Below are 24,364 nucleotides of genomic sequence, written 5' to 3' on the forward strand. Positions count from 1 at the left end.
CCAGATTGTTTTCAGTGATCAAAAGAGCCCTGACACACAATGCCATCCATGAGTTACACTGAAAAACAAAAGATTTCATCTTTGTGACACTTAAATAGAGTTTGCAGAATAATGTGGAACGCGATGTAGATGGTGCCGGTTGTTTTGGAAATTCGCTTTAACGAATTTCTCCTTACCGTGAGTACTCGCAGTTGGATGCGCAGAAATCCCCCATAAAGCTGTGCGAATCTCGCTTACCACGACTGCAGCTAAACTACACGATTCCTGCCCATCCAACTACTTTTAGCTCTGTTGAGATGTGGGGGTGGAGCTCCGTTACCCTAGAATGATCAAACGACACTCTCAGGATGATGTTGCAACTCACATAAGGGCTGGTTTCAGACCCAGCTCTCTGTTTTATTAAAAATACACACATGCCCCCCACATGAATATAGTCAATCCCCTCCCACCGAACAATGCAATGGGGAGTGCCTATACACAGGATGTACATTCCAATTGGAGCATAGCCTTTCCTATTATCTATCACTGGTCCTCCCCCATGAGTCTTCTGAGGTCAGCAGACTTCCTCCCCTTCCCCCCCATGAGCCATCTGAGGTCATATTTCCTGTCCTACTAGCTTCTATTGGTATGTAAATTCTTTGTACAAGCATTCCCTAAAAATATCAGTCTGTACCTGGATGGGCCCGATACGATCTTTATTAAAACACATCCATCCAGATACAGTTTCAAGTTGGTAATGGGTTGTAAGATATGCATAAGCCTACACGTGGAGTTCGTACCGCTTGGCGCCTTGCGTTATGAAGCCCACGTGGTACCATGCTGCTGATATGTGGATACAGGCCCACGGTCTACTGCCAGCGACATTCGCATCGAATGCCGTGGTGGTATACACGCCGGTCTATAAGCGCAGATCTGCCATCTCATCCATTACCAAGCTGAGTACTGTAATACATACATTGTACATGCGCATGGCCCAATTGCAGCCTTCAGAGCTTTAATTAAGCCACACGAGAGACATATGAATAACACGAATATATGACACATTTAAAGTTCGACCAACAATACAAAATTTCCATGACATTCCCTCCTGTTTTATCATATTCTCCTCGTGTCCCTTCTTGATCTTCTTCAGCTTGATGGGTGTAGTCTCAAAACCTCAAAGAGTTCCTGTAGTTGTCCCTGAGAATAAAGCTCCACGGGGTACCTGAAACAACAAGACCCGACGCAGACTCGACGCAAACAGGCTTGATTGAAGCAATGATCCTCAAGAGCGTTGGAACCTTCACTACAGGAAGGCTCTTGCAAAAACCACAAACAGACTTGTGGTATGAATAAGGCTTGTGATCCCACGGTGGTCTGGGGAGATCCAGCAACAGATTCTCAAATTGCCCCTGCAGACGGGGCCACACAAGGCTGGTCTCGACCCAGACAGTTTTCCAAATCGCAGACACAAACCATGATGAGGCTTGAAGCTTGCTTGAAGGTCTTGGAGAATGGGGTCTTCAGAGAGATAAATTAGAGGGAAGCCAGGACGTAATCTGTAGAGAAGGTGGTTGGTTGGTGAGGTCTTCCTCCGATCAGTGGTTGGAGTGGGATCCCAGGAGCGGGCATGGAGATGTGGTCGTCTGCCCGAGCTTGGCTTACACGGTCGATGAGGCAACAGGAACATCTCACCGCGGCATATAAAAGGCAGATGAAAAAGAGAAGCATCAGGACATACACTCCCACTTCCTTCAACCAAGATCCGATGGAGAACAGGAAATCTCCCAATCCTCCCAAACCCTTGAACGGATTCCAACCCTCACTAGCTATAGCTCTAGCTTTTCCCTGTAGTTCACTAACTTTGTCCATATGGGCCTGGACCTTGTCATTGGTGTCTTCTATCCAAGTACAACAATCCTCTCCGATGAACTCACAGAACCCCCCTTTGGCGGCTAAAAGATAATCAAGGGCCATCTTCTCCTGAAGCACTAAAATTCCCATCTGCCGTTGTTCTTGGGCAATTTCTCTGACAGCCTCTACGGTCTCGTTAAACATACTATCCACGATGACAGAAAAATTGTTCAGGCGCTTCATAAGTTCTATTCCCCATCCTGTCCATGAGGGGAACCAAGCCCATGCCTGGTCGCCCTCAGAGAACAGCTCTCTGCGAACTCTCCCTGCCATCCTTACCTTCTTGTGGACCATCAACTCTTCATGATCCATCACTACATAGGATGCTGGGACTAGCTTTATGAGGGCACACGAACCTTTCGCGTTCTGGGGAAATGTTCTATAGGCTGCCGAACCACAAAGAAAATAGTATGGACCTGTCAGAGCAGAGCAGGAGGAGTTCCTCGTTCGGCCTCTGGCACTGAGCAACAGTTGCACAGACTGGGGGATTGCTCCCTCAGTCTGCACATCACATCCGTCCTTCCAACAAACGTGGTCTGGTCGGTCAGTGTTGTTACTCAGAGGGGAAGTCTGGTTAGTCAGATTGACAGTTATACCTCCCTCACAGGTGGTAGTCCCAACAAACTTGTTACCTGTGCCAAAGCTGATGTTAAAGCACACCTGAGGGCTGCCTAGCTGTCCAGTTACCCATAATGGACTGACGAGGGTCCTACAGGAGCTAGAGCTAATATTGGTGCTAAAACTGATGTTACCTGCTAAAAATGTGTCATTAAGTTCTACCGACAAATGTCTACGTGGGGGCTGACCAGGGGTCCCTTGCTTTTTCATGCCGACGCGGATGTCATATAGGGCATGAACAGCGGCCATTGCGGACATGTGATGACTGGGTGGGGGCTTAGAGCATACCCAACAGTTGGTTTTGTTGGCGGTTCTGGCTAAACGCAGGTGCATTTTAAATAAAAGGTTGGGGTATCTGCCGTCTTTTCCTCCGTTCACACACATGTATGACATACAAACAAAAAGAAAAAGGAAAATTACACCCCTCATTCTCTGGTGTAGTTGAAAAGCTTCTTGCAGTGGCTTGCGTGCACCCAGTTGTCTCGTCCCTCGAGTTTGAGTGAGGTAGGTGTCGTCAGCTGGACTTGGTATGGTCCGGTGAACCGTGGCTCGAGTCCAGTTCTTTGATGTTTCTTTAGGACGACCCAATCACCTGGCTCAATAGAAAGAACACCAGTTATTGCATTTGGATCGGGGAGCGATTCGCGAACCCGATGGTGTATCTTCTGCAGCTCCCGTTGCAGAGATTGCACATAACCTGTAAGCTGTGAATGCAAAGACGACAACTGTTGAGGAAAGTACAACCCTGTTTTGGGAGGTCCCCCAAACAACACCTCGTAGGGTGACAGCCCATGTGGTTGCCGAGGGGCATTCCGGATGGAATAGGGGGCAATGGGGAGACACTCAGGCCAGGGTTTTTTGGTATCGGCCATGATTTTGGAGATCCTGTTTTTAAGGATTCCGTTGAGACGTTCAACCTTACCGTTACTCTCGGGGTGATACGGGGTGTGTAGCCCTTGGTTGATGTGAAGGGCTTTACATACCTCTGCAAAGATCTGTCCAGTGAAGTGTGACCCCCTATCGGACTCGATGGTTTCAGGTAGACCCCAGCGGCACACAACCTCAGACAGGATTTTCTTCGCCGTGGTACTAGCGTTGGCACATGTGACGGGCCACGCTTCAGGCCAGCCTGAAAGCATATCTACACAGACCAAGGCGTATTCGTACGGCCCACTCTTTGGTAACGAGATGTAATCGATCTGGATTCGTTGGAAGGGGCGTTCAGGTTTTGGTGAGTGCCTTTGGGGTATTACTACCGTTCTGCCAGGGTTGTGTAGGGCACAGACTAGGCAAGAAGCTGCAAAGGTAGCTGCAGCAGTACTGAACCCAGGTGCAATCCAATGCTCGTCTACCAACGCACACATAGCCGTCTTAGATTGGTGCCCAGGGTAGTGAGCCAAGTGGGCCATCATGGGGAAAAGGGACTTTGGCAAACACCATCTTTTGTTCAGGCACCAAATGTCATTCGACCCTTGGGAGGCTCCTGCTGCTGTCCATCTAGCCTTCTCCTGCAAACTCGCCTGCGATTGCAGTTTTTTAAACTCGTCTAACGAAACCTCTGAAGGGATGGCCAGCATCAGAACCCCCGTTTCCTGAACCAGTGCACCGGCCTTTGCGGACCGATCTGCCAAAGCGTTTCCACATGCCTCCACACTAGTCTCAGTGGTATGAGCTTTCACCTTAAGAACAGCAATCTCCCGTGGCAGGCCGAAAGCAATGAACAACCTGTCAATCAGTTCTGCATGCTTCACCGGTTTACCTGAACTTGTGAGAAATCCCCTCGCTTTCCAGATGGGACCAAAGTCATGTGCAATACCAAACGCGTACCTCGAATCCGTATAAACATTAATCCTCTGACCTTCATGTAACTCACATGCCCTGGCCAGTGCCCACAGCTCAGCTTCCTGAGCTGACATATGTGCGTTCAGAGAGCCCTTTTCCACAACGTCACTTTCCGTCGTGACCGCGTAACCAGTGTGTGGCTTACCGTCTTGGGTGTAGTACCTGGACCCATCGACAAAAAGATTTTTCGCTTCCGGTATTGGCGTTTCCTTCACTGGGCTGATTGCCGCTGACTCCAGTTCTATCAAAGAAATGCAGTTGTGTCCTTTGGAAGAGAGGTTAGTAATGGACAAAGAAGACATGTTAGTAGAAGAGGTGTTAGTATTGTTAGTCGGGTTGCAAAATTCAGCACTGTCGTTGTTGTCCTCCCCCCCTTTCTCGTCTTCCAACACAGGAAGAAGAGAAGCTGGGTTAAGAATAGTGCATCGTTTGATAGAGAGGTTAGTAGGAGTTAGGAGGGCTACCTCGTATTTGGTCAATCTTGCTGCAGAGAGATGTTTAGTTTGGACCTGGTTTAGGATCTCTTGCACCGAGTGCAGAGTGTAGATTGTGAGGGGTGAATCCAAAACGATGTCACCCACTTTTTGGACAAGGACAGCACAAGCAGCCACTGCCCTCACACAACCCGGGGACCCTTTGATGACTGGGTCCAGAGCGGTCGATAGGTACATGATGGGGCGGTATTTGGTTCCGTGAAGTTGGGTTAGTACTCCGGTTGCATGGCCCTGACTTTCGTGACAGAAAAGGTAGAAAGGTAGGTCATAGTTGGGTAGACCTAGGGCTGGTGCTATTGAGAGTTCCTGAGTCAAATCTTGAAGAGTTGACCAGTCGTCATCTGACATTTGAAATGGTGTTTTGGATGTCAGCTCATACAGGGGACCAAGTTTGCCCGAGATATTGGGGACCCAATCTCTGCAGTAGTTGATAAGGCCGAGGACGGCTCTCAGCTGACGGTGGTTTTTGGGTCTCTTTAGGTCTTGCAATGTCTGCACTCTTTGGGTTGTTAGGTGCCTGGTGCCCTGAGAAATACAATGCCCCAAGAAGATGACTTTTTCCTGGCAGAGTTGTAATTTCTCCTTGCTGGCCTTGTTGCCCGTTGACGCCAGATGGTTGAGTAATGAAACAGTATGTTGATAACAATCCTTTTTAGTGGGACAGCAGAGGAGCAAGTCATCAACATACTGTAACAACACCACCTCTGGATTCATTGGGGTCCACTGATCTAACACGATTTTCAGCTTGCAGCTGTATTCCGAGGGACTGGTTACCGCCCCCTGGGGGAGACGGGTCCAGGTAAGTTGTCGGCCCTGGAAGGAGAAGGCAAAAAGGTACTGACACTGGGGATCCAGGGGTACCGAGAAAAACGCGTTTGACAGATCAATGACGGTAAAAAATTTTGCATTGGGTGGTACGGTTGCCAGCAGGGTGTGTGGATTGGGCACCAAAGGGGCATCACTGATGATGATTTTGTTTACCGCTCTCAGGTCATGTACCAGCCGGTAGGTGGTCGGTTGACCCGGTGCTGTCTTTTTGGCTACTGGGAATAATGGTGTGTTACATGGCGACTGGGTTGGGGTGAGGACCTTTATCTGTAGATAATGGTCGATCTGGGTTTTTAGGCTGTCCATTTGAGCTACACTTAAAGGATATTGTGGTAGTTGTGGTAATACGCTTCCTGGTCTGATGTTGACTGTAGTTGGAGGTACCGGCAAGAGACCCACATCATATTTATCTGCTGCCCAAACTTTGGGGTCAACTTCAGCCAATACGTCCAACTCCAGACAATATGTAGCCTCGGTGAGATAAGGTAGGGCCAACAATGTGCACAGTCTTTCTTCCGACAGGGCACTACTCACCACAACACCCGATGGGGTGAACTCAATGATAGCTTGAATGTCTGACAAGATGTCCGCTCCCAAAAGATTGATGGGGACGTCATCTGAGACCAGCACTGACCTGACAGCCTCAGTGTGCAGACATAACCTGCAATGGAGTGGTTTGGTGGACTGTAGAGACACCGTTTGACCTGTGAGACCTACCGTCGGTGTGCTTGCCCCTGAGAGGGGTACCTTGCCTTGGATGTCCTGTTTTCGCAAGACTGTTCTGGCTGCACCGGTGTCGATGAGGCAAGGGAGGGGATATTTTAATTCCTCGAGAAAAAGATGGATCTGGGCCGACACCGATTTGCCAACTTCCTATGAGGATTCATAGGAGTTACTTACCATGGTGGTCATAGGGGCGGAGGACTCATCAGGAATGAACTGCCACCGACCTTTAGGTAATAGGGGACAGCTCCTCCTCATGTGCCCCATTTGGTGGCACTGGAAGCACCTGGGTGGGGGCCTATCCTTCCTGTGACCCAGATCCCTTGGTTTTTCGTGTGGGGTCTGGGACATAAGAACTTTGGCCTTGTCCTGTTTTCTTCTATCCATTTCCCTCTCTATTGCCGCAAGAGTGGAAAGGATAGCAGGGATAGACATCTCATTATATTCGGGTCGGGCCAGAACCAGCCTTTCCCGAATTTTAATATTGATGCCTTCCAAAAATTTGGCCCGCAACAGAATGTGCGTCGCGGTCACCTTTACCCCTTCAGTTGGAGCATCAGGTCCAACTTCCAGATCCGCATCCAGTGCCGTCTGCTTGAGACGGCGCCAGAAGCAGGCGCTTTCCTCATTAGGACCCTGGGTGAGCTTCATCTTGTCCGTAGTAGAGGTAGCACCATACATTTCTGGAAGCTTTGCCTTTAGCTGTGTACAGAACTCTTTGCCCCCTGAAGTCATCTCCTCATGAGTGGTTATAGAGCACCCTGCAATCACTGTACTGGCCACTTCCATGCCCACCTTTGCCCGCAGGATCTGCGCACAATCTGACCCGCTCATACCATAGCTGAACTGGTTTTGTCCAAACATTCGAGCAAATCCTCTCGGATTTACTCGATAGTCCGGGAGCTCAGCCAGAATAGTGCGGATCTCTGCCGGGGTGAAGGGGACATGCCAAACTACCCGTTCCCCTAAAGTCCGTTCCCCCTGTGCATTGGGAGGACCTTCAAATTGCTGCACTCTGACTGGATAGGCCTCGGTCTGGGAAGAGTGCAAGGGCTGGCCCAGCTTCATCGGTGGGCTTAGATTAACCACCTCGCTTACTGCACCTTCAGGTTTGAGGTCCCTCAGATCAGGGTATAGCTGGGGGGCAGGGGTCTGATCAGTGGTTCGTAGCGCTTTGATGCAATCCGCCCTGTTTCTTAACCGGGTGTCTATTCCCCTTGATTCACAGATAGTCTGCAAATCGGTTGTTGAGAAGACTTCCCATCCAAATACTTTTAGCTCTGTTGAGATGTGGGGGTGGAGCTCCGTTACCCTAGAATGATCAAACGACACTCTCAGGATGATGTTGCAACTCACATAAGGGCTGGTTTCAGACCCAGCTCTCTGTTTTATTAAAAATACACACATGCCCCCCACATGAATAAAGTCAATCCCCTCCCACCGAACAATGCAATGGGGAGTGCCTATACACAGGATGTACATTTCAATTGGAGCATAGCCTTTCCTATTATCTATCACTGGTCCTCTACCATGAGTCTTCTGAGGTCAGCAGACTTCCTCCCCTTCCCCCCCATGAGCCATCTGAGGTCATATTTCCTGTCCTACTAGCTTCTATTGGTATGTAAATTCTTTGTACAAGCATTCCCTAAAAATACCAGTCTGTACCTGGATGGGCCCGATACGATCTTTATTAAAACACATCCATCCAAGATACAGTTTCAAGTTGGTAATGGGTTGTAAGATATGCATAAGCCTACACGTGGAGTTCGTACCGCTTGGCGCCTTGCGTTATGAAGCCCATGTGGTACTATGCTGCTGATATGTGGATACAGGCCCACGGTCTACTGCCAGCGACATTCGCATCGAATGCCGTGGTGGTATACACGCCGGTCTATAAGCGCAGATCTGCCATCTCATCCATTACCGAGCTGAGTACTGTAATACATACATTGTACATGCGCATGGCCCAATTGCAGCCTTCAGAGCTTTAATTAAGCCACACGAGAGACATATGAATAACACGAATATATGACACATTTAAAGTTCGACCAACAATACAAAATTTCCATGACACGGTCCAAATATTATTATTATTATACAGGATTTATATAGCGGCAGAAGGTTTGCTCAGCGCTGTACATTATAGTGGGGACAGAACATGAGACAATACAGTAACAATACAATACACAAGGGGTGCGAGGGCCCTGATCCTGGGAGCTTACAATCTAGGAGGGAGGGGGTAGTGGTACAGGAGGAAGTGGCTGTGGGGGATGGAGTGGTAGGAGGAGTGGAGGAGATCGGCTTTTAGGTGGGGGTGGGGTAGGCTTCCCTGAAGAGATGGGTTTTCAGGGTGCGCCTAAAGGTGAGGAGGGTAGGTGACAGTCTGATGGATTGGGGTAGGGAGTTCCAGAGGATGGGGAAGTCCTGGAGAAGTCCTGCAGTCGGGCGTAGGAGGAGGAGACCAGGGAGCTAGAAAGTAGGAGGTCTTGTGAGGAGCGAAGATTACGGGTTGGGTGGTATTTGTGTGTCAGGTCGGTGAGGTAGTTTGGGGCGGAGTTATGAATGGTTTTGTATGTCAGAGTTAGGAGTTTGAATTTGATGCTTTGGGCAATCGGGAGCCAGTGGAGGGAATGACAGAGGGGGGTGGAAGCCAGTGGAGGGAATGACAGAGGGGGTGGAGGACACTGAGTGGAGGCCAGTGGAGGGAATGACAGAGGGGGGTGGAGGCCAGTGGAGGGAATGACAGAGGGGGGTGGAGGCCAGTGGAGGGAATGACAGAGGGGGGTGGGAGCCAGTGGAGGGAATGACAGAGGGGGTGGAGCCAGTGGAGGGAATGATAGAGGGAGGTGGAAGCCAGTGGAGGGAATGACAGAGGGGGGTGGAAGCCAGTGGAGGGAATGACAGGGGGGTGGAGCCAGTGGAGGGAATGACAGAGGGGGTGGAGCCAGTGGAAGGAATGACAGAGGGGGGTGTAGCAAGTGGAGGGAATGACAGAGAGGGGTGGAGTCAGTGGAGGGAATGGCAGAGGGGGGTGGAGCCAGTGGAGGGAATGACAGAGGGGGTGGAGCAAGTGGAGGGAATGACAGAGGGGGTGGAGCCAGTGGAGGTATTGGCAGAGGGGGGTGGAGCCAGTGGAAGTATTGGCAGAGCGGGGTGGAGGCCAGTGGAGGGAATGACAGAGGGGGGTGGCAGAAGAGGAGCGGTTGGTGAGGTGGATGAATCTGGCTGCTGAGTTCAGGATAGACTGAAGCAGAGATAGTCTGTGATGAGGGAGGCCGGTGAGGAGGGAGGCCAGTGATGACGGAGGCCGGTGAGGAGGGAGGCCGGTGAGGATCCAGAAATGAAATGGAACAATGATCCCGGGGGGGGGGTCACCCGTACATGAGGTGTGGATCCAGAAATGAAATGGAACAATGATCCCGGGGGGGGGGATCACCCGTACATGAGGTGTGGATCCAGAAATAAAATGGAACAATGATCCCGGGGGGGGGATCACCCGTACATGAGGTGTGGATCCAGAAATGAAATGTAACAATGATCCCGGGGGGGGGGGGGGGGAAATCACCCGTACATGAGGTGTGGATCCAGAAATGAAATGGAACAATGATCCCGGGGGGGGGGGGATCACCCGTACATGAGGTGTGGATCCAGAAGGGGTGATGGTGAAGTAGAAATCTCCTCCTCTATAGGGATCAGGGATGTGATGGTTGGCCATGCCATGGAGATCATGGATTGGATGTTGGGCCCCCACACAGTGAGCAGTGACCGGGGGGTCATGATAAGTGATGAGAAGAGCTGCTCTGGATTTGGTTTGGTTCTGCAGGGTTTGGGGAACACCAAAGATGTTTGGATGCCGAACCCGGAACCATCGAAATTAGGGTAGGTGATCTGTGTGGGGGGAGGTAGGTGATCTGTGTGGGGGGGAGGTAGGTGATCTGTGTGTGGGGGAGGTAGGTGATCTGTGTGGGGGGAGGTAGGTGATCTGTGTGTGGGGGGAGGTAGGTGATCTGTGTTTGGGGGGAGGTAGGTGATCTCTGTGTGGGGGGGAGGTAAGTGATCTGTGTGAGGGAGGTAGGTGATCTGTGTGGGGCAGGTAGGTGATCTGTGTGTGGGGGTTGGTAGGTGATCTGTGTGTGGGGAGGTAAGTGATCTGTGTTTCTGAAGGGCAAGTGGTTAATAGACTGATCAATCGCCATTTTGTTGTAGTCCTCTGTCCCTCCTCCGTCGGCCATTTTCCCTTAGTCAGAAATCATTGCACAGTTATCACATTACAGTGCAGTGGATTAGATCTTTGTCCTCCATTTTGTTGTAGCCTGCCTGTCCCTCCTCTGGTGGCCATTTTCCCTTAGTCTGATATGAATGCTGGCACATTTTGTCCCCTGATATTAGACATTAGCCGGGTGATTGTATACACACAGCGGGCAGATCTCAATCAATGTCACCCACTAGTCTATACTGTCACGGGGTTGGCCAGCCAATCATGTGGCTCCTATTCTGTCCTTCCAATGACCATTCCTAGTACATAGGACTCATCTTCCATACTACATTCATGATACAACAAGATGGAAACTCCCAATATACAGAGAAAATCTCCCATAAAATACATAGAAATCACATCTGCCCTAAAGGGCCATAAACATAAGAAGATTGCCCCCGACGCCCCCAGATTCATCTACAATACTAGCCAAGGTGTCATTGGTCCCCCTAATACACGGATAGTACCCCAATCCTGCATTCATACATGTGACAATACACCATGGATTCCTCCCGCTCTATATTATGTCTCCATACAAATCAGTCGCCATCCAATCCATCCATCTCACAAAAGCTCCAATACCCAGCAAATGTTTCCGTCTCCTCCTAGTAATAACCATGTGATCTCCATGAGAATAAAGCGCCAATTTGTGTCCTTATCCCCTCCCCCTACGCAGGATGTACACCCCTTCATGGCCACGCCTCTTTATGTAACTGACAATTGCGCGGTCATGCAACGCTGCACCCAAACTAAATGTACGTCCTTTCTTCACACAAATAGAGCTTTCTGTCGGTGGGATGTCATCATCTGTGCGCTTTTTATTTTTCACGCCATAAACAAAAAAAGACCAAAAATTTTTAAGAAAAACAATATTTTGTACTTTTGGCTATAAAATATATAAAGTAACTGAAGGGAAATGTATGTCTTTTAGGTCTGTCATTTTGTTTTTCCCCACTCCATTTTATATTCCATGTTGATTGTTTTGTATTATACCCAGAGTGAGGTAATGAAAATATGCTGTCAGTTATGTGTTACAGAACTGCACTCACAATATTCTTCTATCTTTTATCTTAGCTTAGCCTTGGTAGAGGCGGTGATAGTATCCAATTATTTCTTTGTATTAACAGCACCTGTTTCTGTTATGATACAATTAAATGTCAAATATTTCTGTCCCATGAGAAAATAATTGTTTGTTACTTATAACTGATTACAATGCCTGAGAAAGATCGTGTTCACAGCCTTGACAAGTATCTAGCCAGATTCTATTGTATGTAGCAGATAAGTGTTTTGTAATATTATAGACATTCCTTATTCCTGGGAAAGTTACATTTTGCTTCTCATCATTATTCAGGATTGACGTAAATGCTTGTATTTGTATTCAGCCAATCAATTACTGAGAATTAAGTATTTCCCAGATACTTTGTGCCCCCCACCTATCTTTTTTGTTATATTAATCCTCTTCCCGCTAATAAAAAATGTAGATTGATTTCACCTATCACTCTGTGCACTTGTCTATTACTCAGGTGAAGTCAGTCTTCTGGACGTCCATACCTTCAACAGACTGATCAAGACAGATAGCCAGGGGCTAGCGACAACCTTTCACTTCCTGCTTCCTGTTCTATGCTGACCTGGATGCAGTTCTGTTGTACAACATGATTCCTCACACCAGCAGCTTGTGTTGTCTTCATTCCTGTACATGAAACATGGTGTCAGAAGTGACTGGAATCAGGACTGAACCTCTTGTTTGGAGCGCAGCAGCTTTGGGAAACACAGGTTTGTGAACTACAGCCTGAGACTGAGGATTGTCTGAGATTTGATAGCTCAGAGGCTTCCTGACAATATGGCTGCCATGAATGGCATACCTCCCCCACAGGGGATGACAATGAGTGGGGATTGGAGCAGCAATTGGGAATCTTTCAGAGCTGAATGTGAAGATTATTGTCTGGCTACAGGCTGGAATGAGAAATGTGCAGGAGTGCCGGCAGCAACTCTGAGAAGAGTCATGGGCAGTGAATGCAGGCATGTGTATAAACACAATGTGACCCTCACAGCAGATCAGCAACACAATGTTACAGCCATTGTAAATGTACTGGAAGATGATCTCATACCTGCTACAAATGTCATTTATGAAAGGGATGTGTTTGGATGCTGCAAACAAGAAGAGGGACAATCTTTGGATCACTTTGTTACACACTGGAGAGAAAAGGCAGCAACTTGTGAATATGGCACTCAGAGACGAATTGATAAAGGACACAATTGTTGTTGGTATAGCTAGCGAGAGAGCACACGCAGGCGCCTCCTAAGAGAACATGACTTCACTCTACACACAGCCATTGAGACGTCCCGTACAGCAGAGCTCACTGACAGACGTCTGAAAGTTATGGAACAGGACAGACAGCAGACTGACAGCATAAACATTGCAATGCAGCATGGCAACAAGAACAAAGTGCAGCAACGCCGCCTGATGAGCACAAATACTGCCAACCCTACAACTTGCAAATACTGTGGGACTGTGCATGAAAGAATTAAAGAGCCGTGTCCAGCTTATGGGAAGTCTTGGAAGTCTTGTGGAAGAACAAACCATTTTACTAATGTTTGTTTGTCAAGTAAACGACGGCCATCAATAGGCAAATGACACAACGTGGAGAACACATCCGCATATGAGGAAGAGACACACCACTGAAGTTATAGACAGCAGTGAATTGATCGGCCTACCTCCCCCCACACAGATCACCTACCTCCCCACACAGATCACCTACCTCCCCACACAGATCACCTACCATCCCCCACACAGATCACCTACCTCCCCCCACACACACACCACTGAAGTTATAGACAGCAGTGAATTGATGGGCGCTGTGCAATCCAGAGGAAAGAAATGGTTTGTCACTTTACATGTAAATAATAAGCCCCAATCCTGTCACCTCCATTCAGGAACAACGTGGGATGTAATGTGCTTAAGAGACAAAATGGTGTCAGCACCAGAAGCACGTCTACTGCCAAGTGACACCAGATTAAAGTTACACTCCGGTGCGATGATGAAATCTCTAGGGCTCTTCAAGACAGAATGTGCCATACGTGGACTAACAAACAAGCTGGAGTGTGAAATTGTGGAAGCCTGCCAAAAGCCACTGTTGTCTGGCTCATCCTGTGAGCGTCTAGGGCTGATACGTTTCTCCGTCCCTGCAGAGCTTAATGTGATGGACAATCTATCCAAGGGGCCCTTGACAAAACAACTGCTGATAAAGGAATTTAGTGATGTGTTTACTGGGCCAGTAGAATCTGTACCAGGGGAAGTTCATTTCCACCTTGATGTGAGTGTCCCTCCAGTCCAATGTGTACCACGCAATGTGCCGGTGGCATTAAAACAGGCAGTTAAGGCACAGCTTGACCAGTATGAGGCCAATGGACACTTGGCACCAGTGACTGACCCAACTGGCTGGATAAGTAACATGGTGATTGTAAGGAAGCCAAATAAGCTACGAATATGCATAGATCCCAAATTCTTAAATATGGCACTGAGACGATCTCACTACATCATGCCAACTCTCGAGGAAGTTTTGTACAAGCTGCCTAAGGCACGTCTGTTCACGCTTGTTGATGCCCGGGATGCATTTTTACAGTGTAAGTTGGATGATGCAAGTAGTTACATGACAACCTTCTGGACTCCGTTGGGCAGGAAAAGATGGCTCAAACTGCCTTTTGGAGTATCAGTTGCACCAGAGGCGTATCAACGTAAACAACATGAACTATTGGCTGGACTCGGTGGTATTGAACCAATAGCTGATGACATCCTTATGGTTGGCTGTGGGGACACAGACGAGGAAGCAGAGCAAGATCATGATGGCAAACTGCTGGAACTGATGAATCATTGTAGGCAGGTAAAATTGAGACTTGGCATGAAAAAGCTGCAATTCAAGGTCAAAGAAGTCCGCTTTCATGGACACATTCTAACCTGGGAGGGTTTGAAGGCTGACCCAGAAAAAATCAGAGCCATACTGGATATGCCGCAGCCAGCAAATGTGAAATCCCTGCAGCGCTTCATTGGATTTGTTACCTACCTAGCAAAATTCCTACCAGACCTCTCAGAGGTCTGCGAGCCATTGAGAAGGCTTCTGGACAAGGACGCTGTTTGGCATTGGCTTCCTAAGCATGATAATGCAGTGCAGGACATCAAACGCTTGGTCACGGACACACCTGTCCTGAAGTACTATGACGTTACAAAACCTGTAACTATTCAAAGTGATGCAAGCAAAACTGGACTTGGGTGTTGTCTATTGCAAGCTGGCCAGTCTATCGCTTTTGCTTCAAGGGCACTGACTCTACCGAACAAAACTACGCACAAATAGAAGAGGAATGTCTGAGTATAGTGTTTGCCTGCCAGCGCTTTCACCACTACCTCTATGGGCACGACGAGATCACGGCAGAAACTGACCATAAACCTCTGATTTCTATGTTCCAGAAACCACTTTTGTGTTCACCCAAACGTCTACAGAGCATGTTGTCACGTTACAAAACTATTGCCTAAATGTTGTCTATAAACCTGGTCCTGAAATGTACATTAGTGACACTCTTAGCAGAGCTACAGCAGCAGGTGGTACACCTGAGTATGCACAACACACAGTTTGCAATGTTCAGCGGGACCTGGAGGTCCTGTCACAGATTAATCATTCAGACTATTTATACGTCATGGACCAACGATTGCTTCAGATAAAACAGCACACTGAAACCGATGAGAGTTTGCAGGCTCTTAAATATGTTGTTCTGAACGGTTGGCCTGATTCCAAGTTGGAAGCCCCATTACTTGTGAGAGAATATTGGACTTTCACAGATGAAATCGCCATCCAAGATGGTATACTGTACAAGGGGCCAACGGTCATCATTCCTAAATCTTTAAGATGGGAGATGCTGACTCGCATTCATGCCAGTCACATTGGCGGAGAAGCATGCTATAGGCAAGCACGTGATACCCTATACTGGCCCAACATGCAGAAGGAGATTAGAGACTTTGTTAGCTGTTGCTCGGCATGCAATGAATAAGCGCAGGCACAACAGAAAGGACCTATGATGTCGCATGTGCTGCCCACCCGGCCTTGGCAAATTGTAAGCATGGACTTACTGAATTATGCTGGGCAGGACTTTCTACTAATTGTTGATCACTATTCTGACTTTTGGGAGATTGAGCTACTTCCTGACCTGTCTGCTGATACTACCATCAAGCGTTGTAAAGCACAGTTTGCATGTTATGGCCAGCAGGATAGAGTCATCTCGGATAATGGACCTCAATTTGTATGTGAGCAATTCAGACGGTTGTCTACAGATTGGGGATTTGAGCATGTTACCTCACCCCCGAGGCACCCACAAGCCAATGGCAAAGCGGAATCGACTGTCAAGATAGTGAAGAATCTTTGTAAGAAGGCCAAGTTTGATGGTACTGATCTGTGGAAGGCCATTCTACATTGGAGGAACACCCCATCTGAAGGCATGGACAGTAGTCCTGCACAGCGCTTGATGTCTAGGAGATTGAAGACTTCATTGCCTGTGGCCAACAAATTACTTGATCCTTGTGTGGTTACAGGTGTCCCGGCAAAACTGCAGCGGAGGAAACAGATTGCCAAACTGTCATACGATGTGTCTGCTAAAGACTTACCTGAACTAAGCATTGGAGAGCCAATCCGTATGAAGCCGCTTCCAGGTGACAGGGCCGATCGCTGGAGACTGGGTTCCTGTGTTCAGAGGGTTGCTCCTCGATCATATCTTGTGGATGTAGAAGGCAGTCTTTACCGTCGTAATCGAGTGGACCTGCGAAGGGCAGAACGATTCACCGCACAAGCCTATGAGCATCCTGCACGTGATCCTCCTGAGGTGCTCAATGCCCCGAGTCCTACTGGACCATATACTCAAAGCAGAGAGAACTCCGCTGTCATATCGGGATACAATGAGGATGACATAATGCAGCCACATATCCCGATATCAGGATCTGTTTTAGTTTCATTGTTTACAAGGTTTGAATGGAATGTAAAAAAGGGAGACGTTATAGAGTCATTGTACAAATCCTGTGACCCGACTTGTACCCGGGAATATTGCATGGCCTTATACTTCCTGCTTCCTGTTCTATGCTGACCTGGATGCAGTTCTGTTGTACAACATGATTCCTCACACCAACAGCTTGTGTTGTCTGCATTCCTGTACATGAAACAGGTACTGTCCGTGTATTAGGGGGACCAATGACACCTTGGCTAGTATTGTAGATGAATCTGGGGGCGTCGGGGGCAATCTTCTTATGTTTATGGCCCTTTAGGGCAGATGTGATTTCTATGTATTTTATGGGAGATTTTCTCTGTATATTGGGAGTTTCCATCTTGTTGTATCATGAATGTAGTATGGAAGATGAGTCCTATGTACTAGGAATGGTCATTGGAAGGACAGAATAGGAGTCACATGATTGGCTGGCCAGCCCAGTGACAGTATAGACTAGTGGGTGACATTGATTGAGATCTGCCCGCTGTGTGTATACAATCACCTGGCTAATGTCTAATATCAGGGGACAAAATGTGCCAGCATTCATATCAGACTAAGGGAAAATGGCCGCCCAAGGAGGGACAGGCGGGCTACAACAAAATGGAGGAGGGAGATCTAATCTGCGCTGAAATGTGATAACATTAAATTAGACCAAGGGAAAACAGCCACTGGAGGAGGGACAGGCGAGCTACCACAAAATGGAGGAGGGAGAACTAATCCACTGCACTGTAATGTAAAAACACTATATTAGACCAAGGCAAAATGGCCACCAAATAAGGGACAGACAGGCTACAACAAAATGACGCCCGATTAGTCTATTAAGGATTATAAAGGTATATATAGGCAGCTGTACGTCCGATGGCCAACTCCTGAGGAAGTCACGTGATGTAACATGAAGAGTGGAAGTTAATAGGAATTTTACGAGCCGCCATCGTCTTTTGCTTTTTAGGTTTTTTTTCGCTGTTATTTCATTCTATTCAGCTTTTTTTGTACTAGCACCATCTAGTGTCTGCTCTCCATAATGCAGCCTCTGTATAAATTTGTCTGGAGTAACTTCCTGTCTGTCACTTCCTGTCTGGTGTCACTTCCTGTCCCGGGAACACTTTCCTCCTGTCAGCCATTTTAGATCAGCTTCCAGAAGGTCCTGTGATTGTCAGTCTCCATCCTGAACACACGGCCACCATAGGGCCAGCATGGGATCTTCTCCATGTCAGAGCACACGGGTAAGTCAGGTGGATCTCCTATTCCTGGTCCCGGCTCCTGTCCCTGCTATAGACGGACCAATCATCTGAGACCGAACCTTCCTCCTTGTCATCGATGATCTGGGTGTATTATTATTATTTATTCCAGGTACTTATATAGCGCCGTCAGTTTACATCTATATTGTACATTCTCATCAGTCCCCGCCCCCGAGGAGCGTACAATCTAAGGGCCCTAACTCACATTCAGACATACACATACAAGGGACAACTTAGACAGGAGACAATTCACCTCCCAGCATGTCTTTGTAGTGTAGGAGGAAACAGGAGTACCCGGAGGAAATCCACACAGGCACAGGGAGAATATGCAAACTCCAGGCAGGTGGTGCCATGGTTAGGATTTGAACCAACAACCCGAGTACTGCCAGGTAGAAGTGCTAACCACTCAGCCACTGTGCTGCCCCGTGCTGTATATATCTCAGCATCTACTTCTCAGTGTTGGTTTCCTCCTCATTGCCGGCCATCATTTGGGCCTCAGAATGGCTCCGGTATTCCCTCCTAGGAAGGACATTCAGGCCGATCTCCCACCATGTTCCTCTGATGTGTCCGAGACAGAATAACAGGAGAGACACCAGGAGAACCCGCTGGGACCTGACACTCCGAGAACCAGAGTTATGGTGGAGTATAGACCCTTCCTGAGATACTCCTCCCTGGGAACGGTCATACCTCCGTACTCCTCTCCTGTACATACCCATCACTGTCATACCTCCGTACTCCTCTCCTGTACATACCCATCACTGTCATACCTCCGTACTCCTCTCCTGTACATACCCATCACTGTCATACCTCCACACTCCTCTCCTGTACATACCCATCACTGTCATACCTCCGTACTCCTCTCCTGTACATACCCATCACTGTCATACCTCCGTACTCCTCTCCTGTACATACCGATCACTGTCATACCTCCGTACTCCTCTCCTGTACATACCCATCACTGTCATACCTCCGTACTCCTCTCCTGTACACACCGATCACTGTCATACCCCCATACTCCTCTCCTGTACATACTACCCACCATCGTATCATCTGCAACTCCTCTCTTACATGTACTACCTGCAGTTATGCTCTTCTTCTTAAATTGGGGAATAACTCGATGACTTACATACTTTTCAGACCTTGTGAAATATTCTTGGCTGTTTTGATAATAATACACTTTAATTTGTATTTCATGATAAATCCTGCCTCATCTCTGCCTCTCTACCTGCAGCCTAACAATGAGGCGTGCATGCAGCCACTGATCTATTTCTGGCTTTTGTCTCTCAGTCATTCTAATGTTCATTTCTCCAAACGTCCTCCAGGACATCCTTCCTGAGACAGAGCTCCTCCCTCTGGGACAGGAAACACGTAAGCACAGTTCTATAAATGGCGGACCACCAGGCCTCCCTCCTGAGTTTTTAGTGTTTCCTCTGCAAGGATGGGTGCAGTCATCAAGGAACTGATTGTTTGGAAGTCCTGGGCCCTAGAGGTTGCTGGTGGATCCTGGTCTGGCTTACTTCCTGCTTCCTGACGTGATCCCTTCAGGGGGAGTGGGGCTGCACTCCTGATATCTTTCCATGCCTCAGTGGATGATGACCATTGGGGTTGTCCTGGGTGGTCCAGGACCTTTGATGCCTATTGCATTCCTTCCCGTGTTGGGGGGGGGCTCCAGCATCCGATGCACAGTGGGGCAGAATGACTGCCAAGCAGGCGTGCGAGTAGCCGCAACTTCTGGGTGCTGTCCAGGAACCGGAAGTTTCAGCTGCAGTGACGTCATCGAGGAATGCTGGAGACTCGTGGTTCCAGTCTCCATAGCAGCACAGGCATCTGGTCAAGCAGCCAGTCTGGTGTACAGACCCAGCAGAGCCTGTGGCTCTACACCAAGAGGGATGGATGGAAGGCGCTGGCACTTCTCAGGCAGACCCTGGTCCTTCAGGCACTGGCTCCTCTAAGGTAAGCTTGGGGACTCTGATCCCTCTTGCTGACCCTGGTGGGCACACTTCCTTTTCTTGCTCCCCCAGCACAGTGGTTTTTGTATGAGGCGCCCTGGGCTGATTATTTTCTGTATTGTGTTTTTTTTCTTGCTTATTGTAGGTTAATGCCCAGGACAAGGTGCAGAGTCAGAACCCCAAGAAGAAGTGTGCAGTTTGTGCAGCTAAATTGGGTTCAACTTGGGAAAAACCCTTATGCTGCAATTGTGTGGCTAGCCTAATTAAGGATAAGTCATTTACAGCCTGCCATAAAGTGCTCACCTCCATTAAGGATGACGTGTTGTCTACATTTCACTCCTTTAGATCCCTGTTGGAAAAATGCAGTCGCCACTGGATCCTTGGACCCAATTGGCTGGTTTGTAGGTAGCAGATGCATTAAGAAGGGAGGAGGACCCGGAGGAGGATCCTAGGTCCCAGGTAGATTCAGGATCATAAGATGAGGACGGTGAAGTTTGCTCCTTCAGAGGTTCCAGGAACAAATTGCCCCTGGAAGATGTGGACGACCTCCTTAAAGCTATTTACGAAACCTTAGAGATCGAGGAGGAGGATGTTTGCCTATCTAAGCATGACCTCATGTATCAAGGTTTGTATGCTAGAAAGACTAGTGTCTTTCCAGTCCGTAGTTCCCTGGTTGATACCATTAAGCAGGAATGGGAAAGCCCTGAGAGGAAACCCTTTTTCTCAAGTAATCTTAAAAGGAGGTTTCCTTTTTAGGATAACAGGTCCCAGCAATGGAACAAGGTTCAGAAATTGGACACCCCCTTATCTAAAGTCCCTAAAAGGACAGACTTAACATTTGAAGATATGGGGGCTCTGAAAGACCCTATGGATAAGAGGGATGAAGTCTTACTCCGCAGGGCCTGGGATTCCACTTCCATCAGCCTTAGGCCACCTTTATCGGCTACCTGTGTCACCAGAAATCTGGAATGCTGGCTTACACAGTCGCATCTCTCGGCAGGGACCTCCAGGCAGCAAATCCTGAAATAATTTCCTTTGCTGTATAAAGCAGTTGGTTTCCTTGTGGATGCCTCGGCCTAATCAGTTAAGCTAGCGGCTTGAACCTCTGCCGTAGTGAATTCAGCTAAAAGGGCATTTTGGTTAAAAACCTGGGCAGGGAACTCAGCATTCAAACTGCACCTTTGTGCCTTACCCTTTATTGGCATTAATCTTTTTGGTCCAGGTCTCGAGGAGGCTCTGGAATGTACAGCCCATAACAAGAGGACATTCCCAGAGAGTAAGAAAAGGTTTTACTCTAGTAGTGTTTTTTGTCAAAAAACACATGCCCAGAAGGTTAAGGAGGTTCAGCCTAAGAAACATTGGACAGGGCACAGGAATATGGGAAGAGGAGGAATCTTATCCAATCCTCCTCAAAGCCCACCAAGTCTCATCTCAATGACTTGAACGTCCCAACGGAAAGAAGACTGGGGACCTTTCTCCCTCAGTAGGCTTCAATCTTCTCGAATCTGTACATCCTGGACTTGATCAAGAAGGGGTACAGGTTGGAGTTCAACTTCAGTCCCCCCACCAGGTATCTGGTAACCCACCTTCCCAAGGATCGGGAAAGGGTGCAGGCCCTGCGTGTCCTAATTGGGGACCTGGTAGATCAGCAGGTCCTTACCAGAGTTCCCTGGGACTAGCAGGGCAGGGCATGTTATTCCCATGTGTTTGTAGTAAAAAAAACCTCGGGCACGTGACCCTGAGAGCAGATTTATCATTATTAAAGGCACCCTCTCGGTTCGTGAACTCACGATCGCTAATGTCTGTGCACCAAATTTGGCGCAAGCATCCTTCTTTTCCTATTTATTTCAAAATTCTTGATAGGTTTCTATCCCCTCGTTTATTGGTGGGAGGTGATTTTATTTGGTAGCTAACCCTCTTTTAGACCAAAGCTTGTCCTCACCATCCTCCCAGGCCTTCCCAAAATCCCTTACCAAAAAATTAGACACACTTCAACTGGTAGACTCCTGGAGGGCACATATTGTAGGAGCTAGAGATTATTCATTTTACTCCCACCCACATGACTCTTATGCTAGACTAGATTATATCTATTGCTCCCCCATTCTGCTGGCTAACTCTAGGAAAGCTTGCATTCATTTAAGCCCCTGGTCAGATCATAATATTATCGCGCTGTCTATCACTTTTATAGGTCTAGCCCCTACTCCCTACTCCTGGAGACTTAACGACTCTATGCTTACGGATACTAACACCCGCCATGAAGTAGTTACTTCCATTCAAGAATACTTTCAGTCAAACATAACTCCTGATATCTCCCCGGCCATCTTGTGGGTAGCCCATAAGGCGGTCCTGCGAGGCCACCTTATTTCTATGGCTTCATCTAGAAATAGAGAGCGGCGGAAACAAATTCAGAAACTTACCCGAGAATTAGAATCACATTATAGGGCTCATGTTGGCAATCCATCTCTCCTTAACAAAACCATGATATCGCAAAAGCGTCTAGAACTGAATATTTTACTATCCCAGAAAACTGAAAAAGCTCTACGCTGGTCGACGGCCTCCTTTTTATTACATAGTAATTCAGGGTCTACTATGTTGGCACAGAAATTAAACCTTTCAATACGACCCCCACATATCTACAAGTTATGTACTAAATCCGGCAGTATCTCCTCTCTTCCTCGTGAAGTCCTGGGTATTTTGGAAAATTTTTATTCCATCCTGTTAGCTCCCCCGCAACCAACTTCTGCTTCCTCAAATGGCTCATGGCTTGATTCTATACCCCACCCTGTTCTCTCACCCTCTCAGATATCCTCTCTCAGTGCCTCATGCACTTTGAAGGAAATATCCTGTGTGATTAGCACACTAAGAACTTCCACAGCAACGGCCCTGATGGGTTCACGGACAGTTATTATAAACATTTTGCTCCTACATTGGCTCCCTCTTTGATGTCATTATTCAATGATGTTTTGCAGGGCGGTAGGTTTCCTGAGGAGATACTCTTGGCTAACCTGTCTCTATTACCTAAACCCCTGAAAGACCATCATTTACCTCAAAACTATAGACCAATCTCAGTGATGAACAATGATCTGAAAATATTTAACCGCATTCTGGCAGATAGGTTGGCCCCTATTATCTCCTCTTTGGTCTCACCAGACCAATCAGGATTTATCCCAGGCAGACTTATCACGGACAATATTCATCTCACATTAAATGTTATTCAGGATGTCAATTTTCATTCTAAAGAAGTTTTGTTATTGATAGTGTCCTCTGGCCCAGGGACGGACTGAACATTCGAGCACTCGGGCACTGCCCAAGGGCCCAGGGTCAGTAGGGGGCCCCATGAAATGCCCCTAGTACCTTTTTTTAGGCTTTTTTGGGTGTGCTTTGAGTGTACTTTGAGTGTGGGCAAGGACATAGAGGCCCCATGATCCCCTATTGCCCGGGGGCCCCATGAGTTGTCAGTCCGCTTCTGCTCTGACCATACTTGTTTTCATTACTGCAGAAGATGGTCTTTAGTGATGAATTTCTGTCTGGTGTACATGCTTTGTATGACTCCCCCCAAAACAAGAATAAGACTTCCAGGCTGCAATTCTGTATTTTGTACACTAGGCGGAGGTACCCGTCAGGGTTGTCCTCTTTCACCCTTATTATTGGCGCTTGTTTTGGAACCCTTGGCAATTGCAATAATCACACTCAGACATTTCTGGTTCCCCATTATTGGTTCACATTTCACAATTTGTATGTATGCAGATGATGTTATGCTTTTCCTTACTAAACTGTTGGTGTCATTGCCTGACTTCTGCTCATTATTGAATGACTTTGTAACAGTATCAGGTCTTACTGTACATTTTACTAAATCAGTAGTTCTGCCTATTAATGTTCCTGATTCCCTGGGTGCATCTCTCCGCAATTCTTTTCCATTTCGTTGGGCCACAGATCAGATTTCATACCTAGGTATAAACCTCACCCCCAGATACTCAAAATTATTTGCTGCTAATTGGCCACCATGTGTGTCACGCCTCTCACCTCTATTGAAGATCTGGCATGGATCCCCTATCTCATTCTTGGGCAGAGTCACGGCAGTAACAATGAATGTCTTCCCTAAATTACTTTATTTAGATCACTCCCAATCCCTGTCTCAAAAACGTTCTTAGATCACTTTCAACGGATTATTAATAATTTTATTTGGCGTTACAAACGCCCTTGTTTTACTTCATCGGTCCTCTACCGGTCACAATGGGCGGGAGGCCTAGGTCTCCCCAATTTCTGGCTTTACTACCTGTCAGCCCATTTCGCAGAGCTATCACAATGGGTGACTATTACTTCCCAGGTCCCATGGATCAGATTTGAATCTCAGTCTACACATCCGTTCTATTTACCAGGTGTATTATGGTCCAAAATTTCCACCCCCGCTCGTTATTGCTCTATAACTCCATTGTTGCCCAATCATTGATGTTTTGGTCCCGTTATAAACTTAAATTGAATCTTGTCTCCTCTGTCTCACCA

The 24,364-nt window shown here is 47.7% G+C and overlaps 2 protein-coding genes across 3 annotated transcripts in view; both read right to left on the reverse strand.

Moving 5' to 3' along the window:
* LOC149451038 (uncharacterized) overlaps positions 1-24,364 on the reverse strand; it is a 221,199-nt gene that overhangs the window by 43,470 nt on the left and 153,365 nt on the right. The gene's annotated exons all lie outside the window — the stretch shown is intronic.
* On the reverse strand, positions 349-16,715 carry LOC149451039 (endogenous murine leukemia virus Env polyprotein from Emv-2 locus-like). Of its 2 annotated transcripts, none has more exons than XM_089691131.1 (2): positions 16,304-16,715; positions 349-3,103 (listed from the first exon to the last, which is right to left on the reverse strand). In XM_089691131.1, the coding sequence occupies exon 2, from the start codon at positions 2,938-2,940 to the stop codon at positions 1,516-1,518; it is 1,425 nt and encodes a 474-aa protein (XP_089547257.1). In that variant the 5' UTR covers positions 2,941-3,103; positions 16,304-16,715; the 3' UTR covers positions 349-1,515. The 2 variants fall into 2 exon arrangements, with proteins under 2 accessions (XP_089547257.1, XP_089547258.1); XM_089691132.1 differs by having other exon boundaries at positions 349-3,107.

Source organism: Staurois parvus, unplaced genomic scaffold (assembly GCF_062004578.1).
Source record: "Staurois parvus isolate SC_StPar_1 unplaced genomic scaffold, SC_StPar_1.0 ptg000551l, whole genome shotgun sequence".
Taxonomy (NCBI): domain Eukaryota; kingdom Metazoa; phylum Chordata; class Amphibia; order Anura; family Ranidae; genus Staurois; species Staurois parvus.